General features: G+C 54.5%; 4 protein-coding genes across 4 annotated transcripts; 2 read left to right on the top strand and 2 right to left on the bottom strand.

The window, feature by feature from the left end:
- Window positions 1-405: 405 nt before the first annotated feature.
- On the top strand, window positions 406-4,098 carry BBA_01041 (sporulation protein RMD1; the record flags this gene model as incomplete). The annotated part of the gene is made up of 7 exons (XM_008596138.1): window positions 406-460; window positions 512-655; window positions 732-1,080; window positions 1,141-1,703; window positions 2,316-3,532; window positions 3,595-3,946; window positions 4,025-4,098. The coding sequence occupies 7 exons, from the start codon at window positions 406-408 to the stop codon at window positions 4,096-4,098; spliced, it is 2,754 nt and encodes a 917-aa protein (XP_008594360.1).
- A 442-nt stretch (window positions 4,099-4,540) lies between these two features.
- Window positions 4,541-5,629, bottom strand: BBA_01040 (HMG box protein; the record flags this gene model as incomplete). The annotated part of the gene is made up of 3 exons (XM_008596137.1): window positions 4,541-5,053; window positions 5,133-5,371; window positions 5,554-5,629. 3 exons carry the CDS (start codon window positions 5,627-5,629, stop codon window positions 4,541-4,543), a joined length of 828 nt encoding a protein of 275 aa, XP_008594359.1.
- A 1,202-nt stretch (window positions 5,630-6,831) lies between these two features.
- BBA_01039 (T-complex protein 1) lies at window positions 6,832-8,657 on the top strand (the record flags this gene model as incomplete). The annotated part of the gene is made up of 3 exons (XM_008596136.1): window positions 6,832-6,890; window positions 7,008-8,574; window positions 8,640-8,657. The coding sequence occupies 3 exons, from the start codon at window positions 6,832-6,834 to the stop codon at window positions 8,655-8,657; spliced, it is 1,644 nt and encodes a 547-aa protein (XP_008594358.1).
- Window positions 8,658-9,659: 1,002 nt separating this feature from the next.
- On the bottom strand, window positions 9,660-13,332 carry BBA_01038 (von Willebrand factor type A domain-containing protein; the record flags this gene model as incomplete). The annotated part of the gene is made up of 2 exons (XM_008596135.1): window positions 9,660-13,009; window positions 13,158-13,332. 2 exons carry the CDS (start codon window positions 13,330-13,332, stop codon window positions 9,660-9,662), a joined length of 3,525 nt encoding a protein of 1,174 aa, XP_008594357.1.
- Window positions 13,333-14,042: the final 710 nt, after the last annotated feature.

Genomic DNA, 14,042 nt, shown 5'->3' with positions numbered 1-14,042 from the left:
CTGAATGCGGCTAGACGTGGAGTCGGAGCCGTAACGCGATGAAGCTACCTCGGTAGCTTGGTACGCATGGGGACGGAGCTGCGAATTAATACCCGCCACCACGTTTTCCAAAGTTGCCTGTTGCGTCGACGTCTCCGTGATAAAATGATATATCGTAGAATGTAGTGGTGGATGGGTCCTTGATCTACTCTTCGATGATCCAACATCCCTCCTACAACCTATTCTTCAATCGCAACTTTACTGCTCTCATCCAGTGAATGCGCATTATCGAGGCCTACCTGCCACACAGATTCACATACCTCTCCCCTGATCCTCGAGATCCAGTCGCGTCTCATCAACATCAATCGTCTGTTCATACACGGCCCCGCACCAGATAGTCGCCGCGAACTGTGATCAATTGATAAAATGGCACCACGCAGGCAAAATCGAAAATACGACATTGTTGTCTTGGGCGCCACAGGTACTTTCATTACCGCAGCTGTAAGCTCTACGGCCTCTAATGACGCAACAGGTTACACTGGTCAATTGACGGCTGAGCACATTGCCCTGAACCTACCAACCAACATCAAATGGGCCGTCGCAGGTCGATCTGAAGCCAAGCTGCAGGCTGTAGTTGAGGAGTGCAAGCAATTCAATGCGGACCGCTCACCACCTGGTTAGCATTTGACTTGCTCGAACCCTCGTTTACATTATGCGCTTGTGAGCGCCTACTAACCAAGTGTTTCTCACAGGCATTGAAATCGCAGATATCGGCGACGAAGAAGGCCTAAAGGCTCTCGCGGTCAAGACTAGGGTCTTACTGTCGACTGTTGGCCCTTATTGCAAATATGGCGAAAAGGTCTTCAAGGTATGTGCCGAGTCGGGCACTCACTACTTTGACGTGACAGGCGAGGCCGTATGGGTGGGTAGCATGATCAAGAAGTATGAAGATGCCGCAAAAGCGTCCGGTGCCATCATGGTTCCACAGATTGGCGTCGAGTCTGCGCCTTCTGACCTCGCCACTTGGCTGCTAGCTGAGCATGTTCGTGATGAGCTCGAAGCCGATACCAAGGAGGTCACCATATGCATTCACAAGGTCAAGTGAGTCACCCATATGATCGTTTCTGTCCGGTCGTTGGCATATTAATCAGAGAATTTCAGGGGAACGCTGTCTGGTGGCACTCTCGCCACAGTTCTTGGCCTCTTCGACGTCTTCTCCCTCTCCGAAATTCGTGCCGCGTTCGCACCATATGCACTGTCGCCGACTCCTCATACGGAGAAGCCAGAAAGACAGAGCTTGCCTCTGGCACATGCACTGTTTGGATCTCACTACAATCCGTATCTCGGCCGCCTTACGTCTTCCATGGCCGACGCAACGGACGCTGCTATTGTGGAACGCACCTGGGGCCTGTTCCCAGAGATCCCTTCGCGCAAGGCAGAATACTACGGCAACAAGTTTGTGTGGAAGCAGTATATGAGAGTAGACAATTGGTTCCAGGGCTTGTTCGTCCACTGGGGCTTGCTATGGGCCACTGTCGTGCTCGCATTGCTGCCACCGGTCCGCGGCCTGCTAAAGAGCCTTGTCACTCAGCCTGGAGGTGGTTCTGATCGGCAGGCCAGATCCGAGGAGATGCTTGAGTACCGAGGCATTGCTGTGCCTGACGACGAGGACATCACGCAGAAGGCTTTTGTCAAGGCACGATACGATGGCAGCCCCTACGTCTGTAAGTGACTTCAATTTGAAATCTCGCTCGTATCTCGACACTAACACTGCAAAGTGACCGGCATTCTGTTGGCAGAAGCCGCCGCTACCGTGCTCGAAGATGATATCAAACTTGACGGTGGTGTCTACACGCCGGCCTGCCTCGGGCAGACCTTTGTTGATCGACTCGAGGGCGCCGGATTCCATTTCGAGGTCGAGACGGTTGATTAAAGTGATCTTGAATATTTTGGCATTTTTGGAATTCATCTAGCTTGCAGCCTCGTACAACATCTGTACCAGCGAATGGTGAGGCTTCCTTCTAGAAGAGTGATGAAATAGGTGCTACTATGCGCTAGCAGGTTTATGTAGCGCCACGACGTGCCTTACAGGGCTGCCTGTTTGCCTGCACTCACTTGTGGAGATCTGGCAGCGCCGAATGAGGACAAGCTTTAGTGCTCTTACAGAATAAGTTAGTAAATTAGCGGCGCAGCAACATGATCATTCATGCCAGTCCAAAAAGTCTCGCGGCCAGTGACGATCCATCAGCATTAGCTACATTTCTTCGCTTTTTGCCGTGCTTCCGCAACCACGCACACTGCTTCTACAATTTCTCGCTATGTGTACGAATAATTAGGGGATATATGCCGGCTAATTGAGAGGAAGAGCTACTCCGAGACACCTCCGCACATTGCTTCCCAACACTGTTTGCACGTCATGGACTCATCAACAGTATCACCCAGCGGCGAGCGAGAGCCGCTGCTCCCAATAGTCGAATCTCGTCCGAAAGCCTCCCGAAATGTCAAATTCAGTGCCAACCCCGTCACACGCACGATTGAGCCCGATACGCGGGTCGTGGCCTCAAAACCGAGCAGCGTCGCCGTCGGGATCCCGAGTGGTGCCACCGGCTCGGGAGCGTCAGCTCTCAACACCGCGGGCGGTCCGCCGGTGCTGACGGCGCTCAACAACAAGCTCCGGCGACGCAACAGCCAATCGGCGGTCCCGGCGCTGAGCCCGGCGCCGTTTGGGGCCAAGCTGGGCCCCCAACGCAGCACCAAGAAGACGGAGAAGCTCAAGCTGCTACCGAACCCAGAGCTCGACGAGGACGACGCCGACGAGGAGAGCGGCCGCGATGTCTACTCGCAGTACACGCGCATCAAAGACCCCAACGCTCGCCGCGACGCCGCCCGCCTCGGCAAGTCGGACAGGAGCAAGCTGCCGCGCGTCACAGCCTACTGCACCGCCAACCGCTACGACATGGACAGCCTGATGCGCTTCCTCAAGGGACGCGGGAAGGCCCGTGGCGCCCACCCGAAGCTCATCGACGAGTGCATATACACCCCCTACGCCTATGCCAAGGATCCGCCGCGCCGGCGCGACCCCGTCATGTCCTACCAGCGTCGCCACTCGACTGGCGGCGCCGACGACTCCTTTGTCGCCCTTGACCCGGACCGCCACAACTCGGGCTACGGAGACGAGTTTGCGACGTCGGAGCATGACATTGCCACGGACCAAATTATAGAGGAAGACCTGCTCGGCGCCAGCATTAACAATGTCGGCGACGTTGTGCCAGACTTTGATACACAGGTCCACACGCCCGAGGTGTTCCTGTTTGACTACGGCGTCGTGGTAATATGGGGCATGTCGGAGAGCGAAGAAGCGCGATTCCTCAAGCATATCTCAAAGTTTGAGCAGGAGAAGCTAGCACCGGATGATGTGGAAACGGAGCAGTTCAACTTTTACTACACCAAAGAGTATCAAGCTCGCATCTACAACGACTTCATCACGCTGCGCGACAAAAACAACTACATGACCAAGCTGGCCATTTCGCATGCCCTGGCCCAGAGCGTCAAGGTGAGCTTCTAGCCTTCTTCTTTCCTGTTCTTGGCAGAACCACAAAGCTAACAGACGTTAAGACGTCCTTGTTCGAGGAGCTCATCTCGTCGACGATCGAGACGTGCAAAGACATTCCCACGCAAATTGCCCTCACCGGCAAGATTGCGCTGAGCAGGTCGCAAATTAACATGCAGATTGGCGAGCTCTTCATTTTGCGCATCAACATCCACCTCAACGGCTCCGTGCTTGACACGCCCGAGCTCTTCTGGGTCGAGCCCCAGCTCGAGCCCGTCTACCAGGCCGTCCGCAGCTACCTTGAGATGGACCAGCGCGTCGGCCTCTTGACGGAGCGCCTGGACGTCATTGCCGATCTCCTCGCCGTGCTCAAGGACCAGCTGAGCCACGGCCACGGCGAAAAGCTGGAATGGATCGGTATGTGTTCCCCCCTCCCTCTGGTGCTGTCTAGGCTCGAAAATCACAACAGCTAACCGGCCCTGCCCTCCTTTTCAGTGATTGTGCTCATTGCAATGGAAATTGTTGTCGCTGGTATCAACATCATTGTCGATTTGTACGCTGGCGAGTAGGCCACTGACTGCCGCCCTCTCGCAACTTGCTTTCTGGCACGGCTGTTTTCTTCTTCTGGATAGCGATTTGTACATTTTGCTCATTCTGCACGTCATTTTTGTTCTTGGCTCGATATGTGTTTTTGCTACAGCTGTTTTTCACGGTGATACAATGGGAATAAGGAAGGTTTGTAAAAGCATACAAAGAAGAAAGTAGACAGGCAAGTTTGCAGCGCTGTCAGCTGGCAGGATAAGAGCCCGCGCTGCGCAAGAGATGTCAATATAAGCAAAGGTTGAATCCCAATCTTTTTATACCTGCTTCTAGTATGCAACATCTCCAAAAAGAGGGCAAAGACAAATCCGTTGCTCGAAGAAGCGTTCAAAGTACGTAAAAGGTAGCATCAAACGCCATAAAATACACGTGCCCTCGTCGCCATCCCTAGTATTGGCATCCTACTCTTTTCTAATCCAACTGTGTCTCTTGGTCGTCCGTATCGTAGTTGGCCATCTCGACATCGTCGTCCTCGCCGTCGCCTTTGTTGTCGTCACCATCCTCAGCCTTCTCATCATCCTTATCATCAGTGGCTTCTTTGCCAGGTGCCGCGTCGGCTTCGGGAGAATCATCTTTCTCTTCGCTCTGCTTGGCGGCAATCTGTTCGGCCTGCTTCCGGTACGAATCTTTGTCCAATTCGGCGAGCTCTTTCCAGCCCTTGGTGAGCTCCTCCTCGATGTTCAAGTCGTCAACATTCTTGGCTTCCAGGATGGGTCGCGTCTCGTCGCAATAGAGCTCAAAGGCCGACTTATGAGTGGTGTTCTTCTTCGACTTTCGGACGCCATTGGCGGTCTTGGCTCGCTTGCTTCCTCGCGCGCCGCCTTCCTGAGTCGGCGATTCGGGGCCGCCATCCTCCTTGCCATCCTCGGCAATGGTAGACACCTTTCGGTGGCCGCGCTTTATACGCAGCGGCTTGTCCTTGGGCTGGTTGTTTGCGTTAGCTGAGTGCCCCGGACAGGCTCATGTTGAACAATCTCGGGCTGACGTCTGCAGTGACACGTACTGTTGGTGGTGGGCTGGGGCTGCCTTCTGAATCCTCAACGTTGGCACTCGTGCGCTTGGAGAGCTGCTCAAGGAGGAATGCGCGCTCAATACGCAGCTTCTCGACTTGGCGCTTGATGCGCGTCAGCCGGAGCCTGGCGGCATCGTTGGCCTCCTCGACCTCGTTTGTGCGGTTTTTGAGCTGGACACATTTTCGGCGGTACGCTTCCTCGACTGAGGGTGGAAGTGAGGGGGGAATGGCTAGTTTTTTCGATGTCAGTGCCTGCAATCTTTCGTTTCTGTGCCCTGGCGACAAATGCGATGGCCCGGTGGGTGGATGGTTTGTAGCCTTGAACGGGCCAAGCACTGCATGGTGCTACGGCCGTGGCAAGGTGAAGGCGGCAAGGTGAATGGAAAGTTGAATTGGGACGAATATGACGCACACGAGGTGACACACGGGTTGCGAACATAACGGGGCTGGAGGCGGCGGGATATGTACTCACCAGTCTGTGGTGCCATCGCGTTGTCTCTGGCAGCAATTGCGGACTTGACGTATGCAGAGGGAGCGCAGTGGCGCTTTGGGTGCGATTTCGGTGGGATACTCGGGTGAGATAGAAAGAGCGCGATGCCAAAGGGCGAGCGCAAGGATGGGTCGGATGCTCAATGATGCGATGGCGATGTGTGGGCGTGGAGAGAGGAAAATTCGGTTTCGGGATGAAGGTGGTTCAAGCACTGTCGCCCTTTGGCGAATACCTGAGGTAGGTAGCACCACGGTAGGTAGCGTTGGCGCAGAGCAGAAGTCCACGCACGGTCGGCTGTGGCGAGCGCAGCGCCCCATCAGTGTCAGTACTCATGTTGTGGCTTGTGCGTCGCGACGCCACAACAGTAATATGAGCCGACATCGAGAGCCGCGATGTCTCCTAGATTCTGTTGATGGACAAAGGTCGCTGCTATGATAGTAAACTGTATAGTGGCTTTCAATGACGGTTTCTCGTCCTATAGACCGCGATCAGCAGTGTATGAATGTGAACCTATTGTCAGTGATAGTCTCACTTATAGCTGGGTGGACTTAAAGAGAGCACCAGGACACGAAACCCAATACACAAGTGGGAGCACCGCAATAGTCGACTTGTCCTGCAAATAAACCACCCATAAGAGCACGAGATAGATGGCATGCATCGATGCATCGCCGTAAACCACCACACGAAGCTCGTGACCGTGACTATAATATCTGTAGGGTACTTACTTAGACCGCTGGAAGAACAACCACCCACGGTAGCCAAGTGTTGACAGACTAGAGTCACGCAGCGCAAGATGATATGCAGAAGAAAAAGAGGAGGGATTCAAAGGTAGGATGTGATGGGGAATTTTTCTCACTCGAGAATTCGACTTTCGCACCCTCAATTGCATGCCTGCCCTGACCAAACCAGACAGCTCTGAAAAGGCGGCGAGCTTTCCTACCTAGAGGTAGTAGCAGGTACATAGCCTGACAGCTGCCATGCCAGGTATCGCCACGTACTTGTACCGCCAGGCACAGTCCCAGGCAGCCCACCAAACGCCGCCTCTCCTCCAAAAGGTAGGTACTGCACCACACGAATCCACTTCCCAAGATTTTCCAGAGTACCTTGAAGTGGAAGCTCTTGGAAGCGACATCACCACCGCCGAAGCAACGACAGCATCCCGTCACCGCTTCACCTCTCGACGCAGGCCGATCTTTTACCATGTCCCTCAATATCCCTCAGGCCCCTAACTCGGGTCTTTTCAAGCAGGGCTACAACAAGTACGTGCCGCCTCCCCCAACCTTACTGCTCCCCGCGACCCCTATGCCCCGCCACCACCGCACGACGAGTCTCCCAAACACACACAATTGCTAACTCTGCCTCCCCCCCTACCACAGCTACGACTCCGAAGATGGCGCCGTTCTACGCAACATCGACGCCTGCCGCGCCATTGCCCAGACTGTCCAGACCTCGCTGGGCCCGTACGGCCGCAACAAGGTCGTCATCAACCACCTGCAAAAGATGATCCTCACCTCCGACGCTGCTACGATCCTCCGCGAGCTCGATGTTGTCCACCCAGCCGCTAAGCTTCTCGTTATGGCCTCCCAGCAGCAGGAGGCCGAAATGGGTGACGCTACAAATTTCGTCATCATCCTCGCCGGCGAGCTGCTCCGCAAGGCCGAGGACCTGCTGCGCATGGGTCTCAAGACAGCGGACATTGTTCTGGGCTACGAAAAGGCTCAAAAGTTTGCCCTTGACACACTAGAGAAGTTAGCTGTCGACAAGGTCGAGAGCCTTCGCGACCAGGAGGAGCTCACCAAGGCTCTGCGCACCGTCATTGCCAGCAAGCAAAACGGCAACGAAGATACCCTGGCCGACCTTGTCGCCGAGGCTGTTCTCGCTGTTCTGCCCAAAAACCCGGCCAACTTCAACGTCGACAACATCCGCGTTGTCAAGATTATGGGTGGCAGCCTGGAACAGAGCCGTGTCGTCCGCGGCATGGTCTTCCCTAAGGAGCCTCACGGCTCCATCAAGAAGGCTCGTCGCTCCAAGGTCGCCGTTTACACCTGCCCCATCGATACCAGCCAGACTGAGACCAAGGGTACCGTTCTGTTGCACAACGCCAAGGAGATGATGGACTTCACCAAGGGCGAGGAAAACCAGCTCGAGACGGCCATCAAGGAGCTTTACGATGCCGGTGTCCGTGTCGTCGTCTGCGGCGACCGCATTGGCGATCTCGCCCTCCACTACCTCAACAGATTCGGCATCCTTGCCATTAAGATTCTCTCCAAGTTTGACCTCCGCAGAATATGCCGTGTCGTCGGCGCCACGCCCCTGGCCCGTCTGGGTGCCCCCATGCCTGACGAAATGGGCAACATTGACATTGTCGAGACTATGGAAATTGGCGGTGACCGCGTTACCGTCTTCCGCCAGGAGGATGAGGTTACCCGCACGGCTACTCTCGTTCTTCGCGGTGCCACCCAGAACCACCTCGACGACATTGAGCGTGCCGTCGATGATGGCGTCAATGTCGTCAAGGCTATCACTAAGGATCCTCGCTTGGTTCCCGGTGCCGGTGCTACCGAGATTCAACTGAGCACCAAGATCCAGGCGCATGGTGACAAGACTCCCGGCCTTAGCCAGTACGCCATCAAGAAATATGGTGAGGCCTTTGAGGTCATCCCCCGCACAATTGCTGAGAGCTGCGGTCTCGACGCGACCGAGGTGCTTTCCAGATTATATGCCGCCCACCACAAGGAAGAGGATGGCGACACTGGCGTCGATGTCGAAAACTCCAACGGCACTGGTATTCTTGACGCACAGGAGGACTGCATCCTCGATCTGCTAGCCTCCAAGTATTGGGCCATTAAGCTCGCCACTGAGGCTGCCCGCACAGTTCTGTCTGTGGATCAGATCATTGTCGCTCGCCAAGCAGGTGGCCCGAAGCCCCCAGGCCCTAACCCCGTGAGTTCCCCCCTCTGATCCCTGCCCGTCAAAATATATGCATGTATTTGCTAACACGAAGTTAGAACTGGGATGAGGACTAAATGTAACGCATACCCGAGGAGTGAAGTTCGAATGGCGGTGGAAATACATGAGGAGAAAAGATGCAAAATGTACACAGACTCGAGGAGGCAATACCTATAAAACTATCCGGCCCAGAGGAAAGAAAGAGGTGACTCTGGCTGGTCAGGACGCTGTTGATAGAAAAGAAAAGTTGTCTAGAAAGTTCTCCGGACCGGAGAGCGGCGTACCGAAATAAACAAGGGCCAAAGAAGTCCGACTACCATACCCATACATATCCTGCCCGTTACAAAACTTGTTTACATTCACGGTCAAGCATCAAGACGCCACTGTACACATGGGTAAAATTGACATTGGCTTTAGTCTATCGCGGCGAAAAGTGACAAATAGGTAGCTATTGCTGTTGCGCAGGGGCGTACTTTGGTAAATCGAAGAAGATCATAACCAAAAAAAAGGTGGAAGAAGCAATAGCGAAAGGAAACGGGAAGCAGGCATCTTGTAGTCATACATTGATGTAGGACGTGCTGTATTTGACTTGCCATCCGAAAACGTAAAGGTAATGTAAATAATCAAGTCATTGACAGATGAAAATCCAAGAGGAAATGGACAAGAAAGATATCCAAAAAAAGGAGAAAAAAATGAATACAAAAAAGAGACAAGACATAGTGACAACTATGGACAAGAAAAAGGCCATCATATCGCATGATACAGCCCGAGGCGGGTATAGGGGCGTACAGACGAGCGAACCTAAAAAGAAAACCAAAGATGGATAAAACAAAAAGATAAAGAATAGAAATAAAAAACATTGTCTAGTGACTGAACTGATCAAGTCCAACCAGCTGGGATACAATAAGAATTTTGTAAAGCCACATCTTTGGGCTAAAACGAGCGTCTTTGATAGTCATGACTGTTTCGTAAGGGGGATTAGAGATGATGATTTTTCTTGCAAATCAGTCGTAATAAATGCAAAGCGAGAGCCGCTGGGCGCTCTCTGTTCATGATATACTAGGGCAAAAGCAGGCGACCTAGGCCTCCTCCATGATGCCACCCTCGCCGCCGCCTTCTTCGCGCCACTCGCGGCTCTTGTCGGCCAGTCGCTTGATGCCAGTCACGCGATTGGCCCAGAGACTCTCAATGGGACTGCGAAAGGTAAAGGCGCGCTGCGAAGAAATGACGCCGATGGCTTGCAGAACGGCCTTGCGGCTGTCGCGGCCAAAGACGGCCGGGTGGTTGATCCACTCCAGACTGCTTTCCAGCTCGGCGTCGAGCGCCGATACCGTGTTTGCATCGATGCCAGTGCCCAGGGTAAGACCCTCGCCGGATCGTGTGGGGCGAATTTGTGCCGACGGAAGCCCACTGCCGTTTCCTGCCGACGAGGCGGCAGATGTTGGCGGTGATGGGCTGCGCTTGCGGTCCGGTGATCCAGTAGCGGAGGAAGAAGCCTCGTTGCTGGGGTGAGGCGTTGAAGGACTCGACTTGGGAGCCGGCACGGGTGGAAGTCCGCCCTTGCCGAGGCCCTTCAGAATAGAGCGAGTCTCATTGAGCAGTGTGAAGGCCCGGTCATGCTGCCCACGACTAACAAGAGTCAATGCGCGAGAGAGCATATCTGACGTGAGGAGCTCCATGCGACGCTGGACGATGCTGGGATGAGGAGGGATGGGCGGAGAGTTGCCCCACGGCTTCTTCTGGCCTGCGCCAGGTAGCATGGTGATGGCAAGGAGTGATGGGCGCGGCATTTGAGTGACACTTCCTTCGCGGAGGATATCGCCCCAGCTAAGATCAGCCTGAATCAGGGGGACTTCTTCAACGGATACTGTCCGCTCCCCATCATGATCTACTGGGCCACCAAGCGCCTCTAGGCCGGAGACGATGTTGTCCCAAGCATCTTGAGGCAGCTGGTCCTGTGATGCGGTGTCGGGGACAATGATGAGCTGTACAAGAATATCTCGCTTATCGCCGAAGCGCAAATCTCCAAGAGCAGCCTCAGCATCGCGGCCAGTGGCGCGCTTGGTGGTCTGTAGCGCGCCATTGATCTTGTGAAACTTGGCTGGCGATCCTTCAGGTAGCTTGAGCTTGAGCTTGACATTTTGATGAGACAAGGCTTGCATAGATCCTAGGCAACCAGCAAGGCATTCACGGAGCATCATCCAGTCCTTGACGTAGGTGTAAGAGGCCTTTGTCCTGGTGGAGAGCTCAATCATGGTATCGGGCTTATGAGTCATGCCCAAACCAAACGTGTGAATGGTGATTTTGGCGGCCTCTGCTCTAGAGATGACAAAATCAACAGAGTCGGCGTCTGAGGTTGAGGCATCGCTGATGAGCATAATGGTGGCCAGAGGATTGCTATGCTTGCGCTGCATGAGTAGGTCCATGGCGACGTTGGCACCCTCAACCACATCGGCGCGGTGGCTCTTCTGACCAACAGGCTTGATAGAGCCCAGAATACTGCCCCAACTTGGCCAAGCCTTTGTCGTCATACCAACTATAGGGACGCCACCGCCTCCTGAGCCAAAAGTGACAAGACCCATGCGGTCACGCTCTCCCAAAGTGTTGACCATGAATCTGAGAGCGTCGCGTACGAGATTAATCTTGACCCCCTGCATGGATGAGGAAATGGGGACGACGACGACGACATCAATGGGAACGTGGATAGATGCTGGCATGCGGCTGGCTTTGGCTGTGAAGTTATTGGTGTACTCGGTAGGCGCAGTGGTGACGGACTTGGGACCCCAGGATGACGTCGTGGATGAGACTCGCTGAGGTCGAGAGCGCTGCCAGTCCACCTCCTCATCCGTCTCTGACATGTCGGCGCGCTCAAATTCCGGACTTCGGATGGCGGTCTCAACGGCGTTGAGGTCCAGTAAAGCTTGGTTCCACAGCTTGAGCTGGTTGCGGTTTGAAAAGCGAAGATGGAACTGCGGCAATTCGTTGACCGACAGACTGAGAGTGAGGATGTTCTCATCAATGTTACCGGTTTCGGCAACTTCCTGGAGGTGCTTCTTGATCAAAATGGATCCTTTGAGCGCAACACGACTCGTCTTGCAGGGGTTTCCGTTCTCATCCCACTGAGACTGAGGCGGCGCGCCAGCAATCTTCTTTTCTTTGACACAAATGAGCATCTCGCCGAAGAGGAAGCATTCGAGTTCTTGCCAGGACTTTTTGTCCTTGCCGACATGGAGAGTCCCGTATAATCGTAGCTGACCGAATTTCTCAAAGTCCAAACCGTGCCAGCTGTCTACACGGCGGTTGAGGCTCTGCCTAGCTTCCTCTAAAGCAGCTGGTGACTCATATGGGTAAAATTTGGGTGCTGGCGGAGGTGCTGGCTGAGGAGGTGAGGCAGCGTATGCTACAATGTCATCAATACGACCCAGAGATTGCTGGCGAGCAACGCTGTTGGAGCCGAGGTCCTCTGGGTCCGGTTTCCATTTGTTATCCGGGACCTCAATCGTGATGAGACAAGTAAGAGTCTGTTGCTGGCGCGATCTGCTGATTGTCGGGAATTCGGAGCGAACCGTAACGGTGGGAGACGGGATCGGATTGCGGGTGATGGCACGCTGAGGGCTTCCAGGCGAGGTTTCCATGGCCTGAACATCGTAGTCGTGGCGCCATTGATGGCCGCTTTGAGTGGTTTCGGGGTAACCAGCAGAGGAAGTGATACCCGTGACACCAGTGACGTCGCTGTCGCTGCGAGTGTGTCTAGAAGGGGGACCATAGCGATCCGAAAGATTCTCACGGCTGTCGCGCAGGCTGCCGCGAGGACCATTCTCTCTGCCGCTACTGGGTGCGGGCGGCTGAAGGCCCGTCTGCAGTTGTTGCTGCTGGGGCTGTAGTTGCTGCTGGGGAAGACGGCGCTGTGAACTGTCGACACTTGGTGGCCTCATGGTCTGGCTATCCCAGGTGGGGGTCGGAGTATGTGTAGAGCGACTGTCGCTGCCTACGGAGCGAACCATGTTGCCGATTTTGTCTGTAGTCGAGTTAGCGCGTCGGCCCAACTCAGTTGCGCGGGTGGAAGACGAACTGATGTCGATAATGTTGCCGCCGCGGCTAGTATCGAGGTGTAGGGGTGAGTCGCATGTCGGGCAATATTGAGAGTCGATCTCGCGAATGAATTCGTAGAAGCAGGCCTCGTGGGATACGTGGGAGCACGAGAACTGGAGTATGCGCTCGCCTTGCAGGGTGTGTTCGAGGGGTTCTTCGCATACGGCGCATTCGCTGCCGACAAATGTTCTCTCTCGCCGCAGGCGGCTTCGGTCCGTAGTGCTGGCCATGACGTTGTTTTCAAGAGCTCCGACTCTACGAGTTGAAGTATTGGAGCCGACGGAGCCGCCTCTTCCGCCAGGGAAGGCACTGGTATGATGCGAATGTGATGGCCCGGCTGACAAGGAGGAAGTGTTTAGCGAATGCGGCAAGATAGAAGATGCGACGAGGCCACGGGTAAGAGTAGGAGGGGGAGGGTTGAAGATGTGCGATTACCCAAGTCAGGTTTGCTAGGAACGAGCAGGTGTCTGGGCAAAGAGACTTACCGTCTGCAGCTAAAGAAGAAGAAGCAGGATAGTTTGATTGCTGGCGAGCGGGACCAGCAGCCCATGGGTCAGGAGGGGTGTGACCAGGAGCGAGTTTGTTGCCTTTAAAGCTATCGGGGGTATATTGAGCGCTGGCAGGAGGGTGCGAGGCTTTGGAGAGGAGTCGACTAAACATGGAGAAGAGAGGCGCAGGAGCGCAAGAAACAAGCGAAGCGTCAAGAGAAATAGATTGGATGAGTGAGCGAAGCCACAGCGAAGCTGCAAGGCAAGTGGCAGAACTATGCAGCGGCAATCGGTATACCAAGAAAGAGGACCGGTGTCGAATATGGGTGGGCGAAGCAATAGGCAAAGAAAATTGGTGGGGGGTGTCTGGTGTCTTGACGGCGTTTCACGTTGGGGCTTGGTGAACAATGCTAGTTGCGAGCAGGCGGGGATCTGTTGCGCATGATGAGGACGGAGTCAGGGTCGCTAGAAACAGGGACGGCTTGGCTGACGGGCGAGTCGAGCGAAAGCGCGTGAGAGGAAGAAGAAAAAAAGGAGTTGTGGTGGTGGTAGTGGTGGTGTGGTGGAGGAGGAGGAGGAGGAGGATCAAGTGGTGTGGGCAGTTGCGCTGTCGTCTGCCTGCGATTCGTGGTGGTGTAAGCTGCGTTTGGTCCTAGAAGCCCCCCCAAAATAGTAACTAAGCCGCCAAATGGGCAACAAAAAGATTCTTGAAACTCGAAATCAGCGATTGCAGCCGAAAAGGAGAATCTTTTTTTTTTTCTCGTCAGAAATGTTTGCAGAGGGTGATTTGGGGGAGAAAAGGGCGGCCCGTGGTGGAAGAACGGGAGGAAAGAAGAGACGACAGAAGAAAAGAAGAACAAAAAGAAGAACAAGCGCGTGGTT

This window comes from Beauveria bassiana (assembly GCF_000280675.1).
Source record: "Beauveria bassiana ARSEF 2860 unplaced genomic scaffold BBA_S00002, whole genome shotgun sequence".
Classification (NCBI taxonomy): Eukaryota; Fungi; Ascomycota; class Sordariomycetes; order Hypocreales; family Cordycipitaceae; genus Beauveria; species Beauveria bassiana.
The sequence above is the reverse complement of the archived record's forward strand: the minus strand, read 5'-3'. Positions and strand labels throughout refer to the sequence as shown.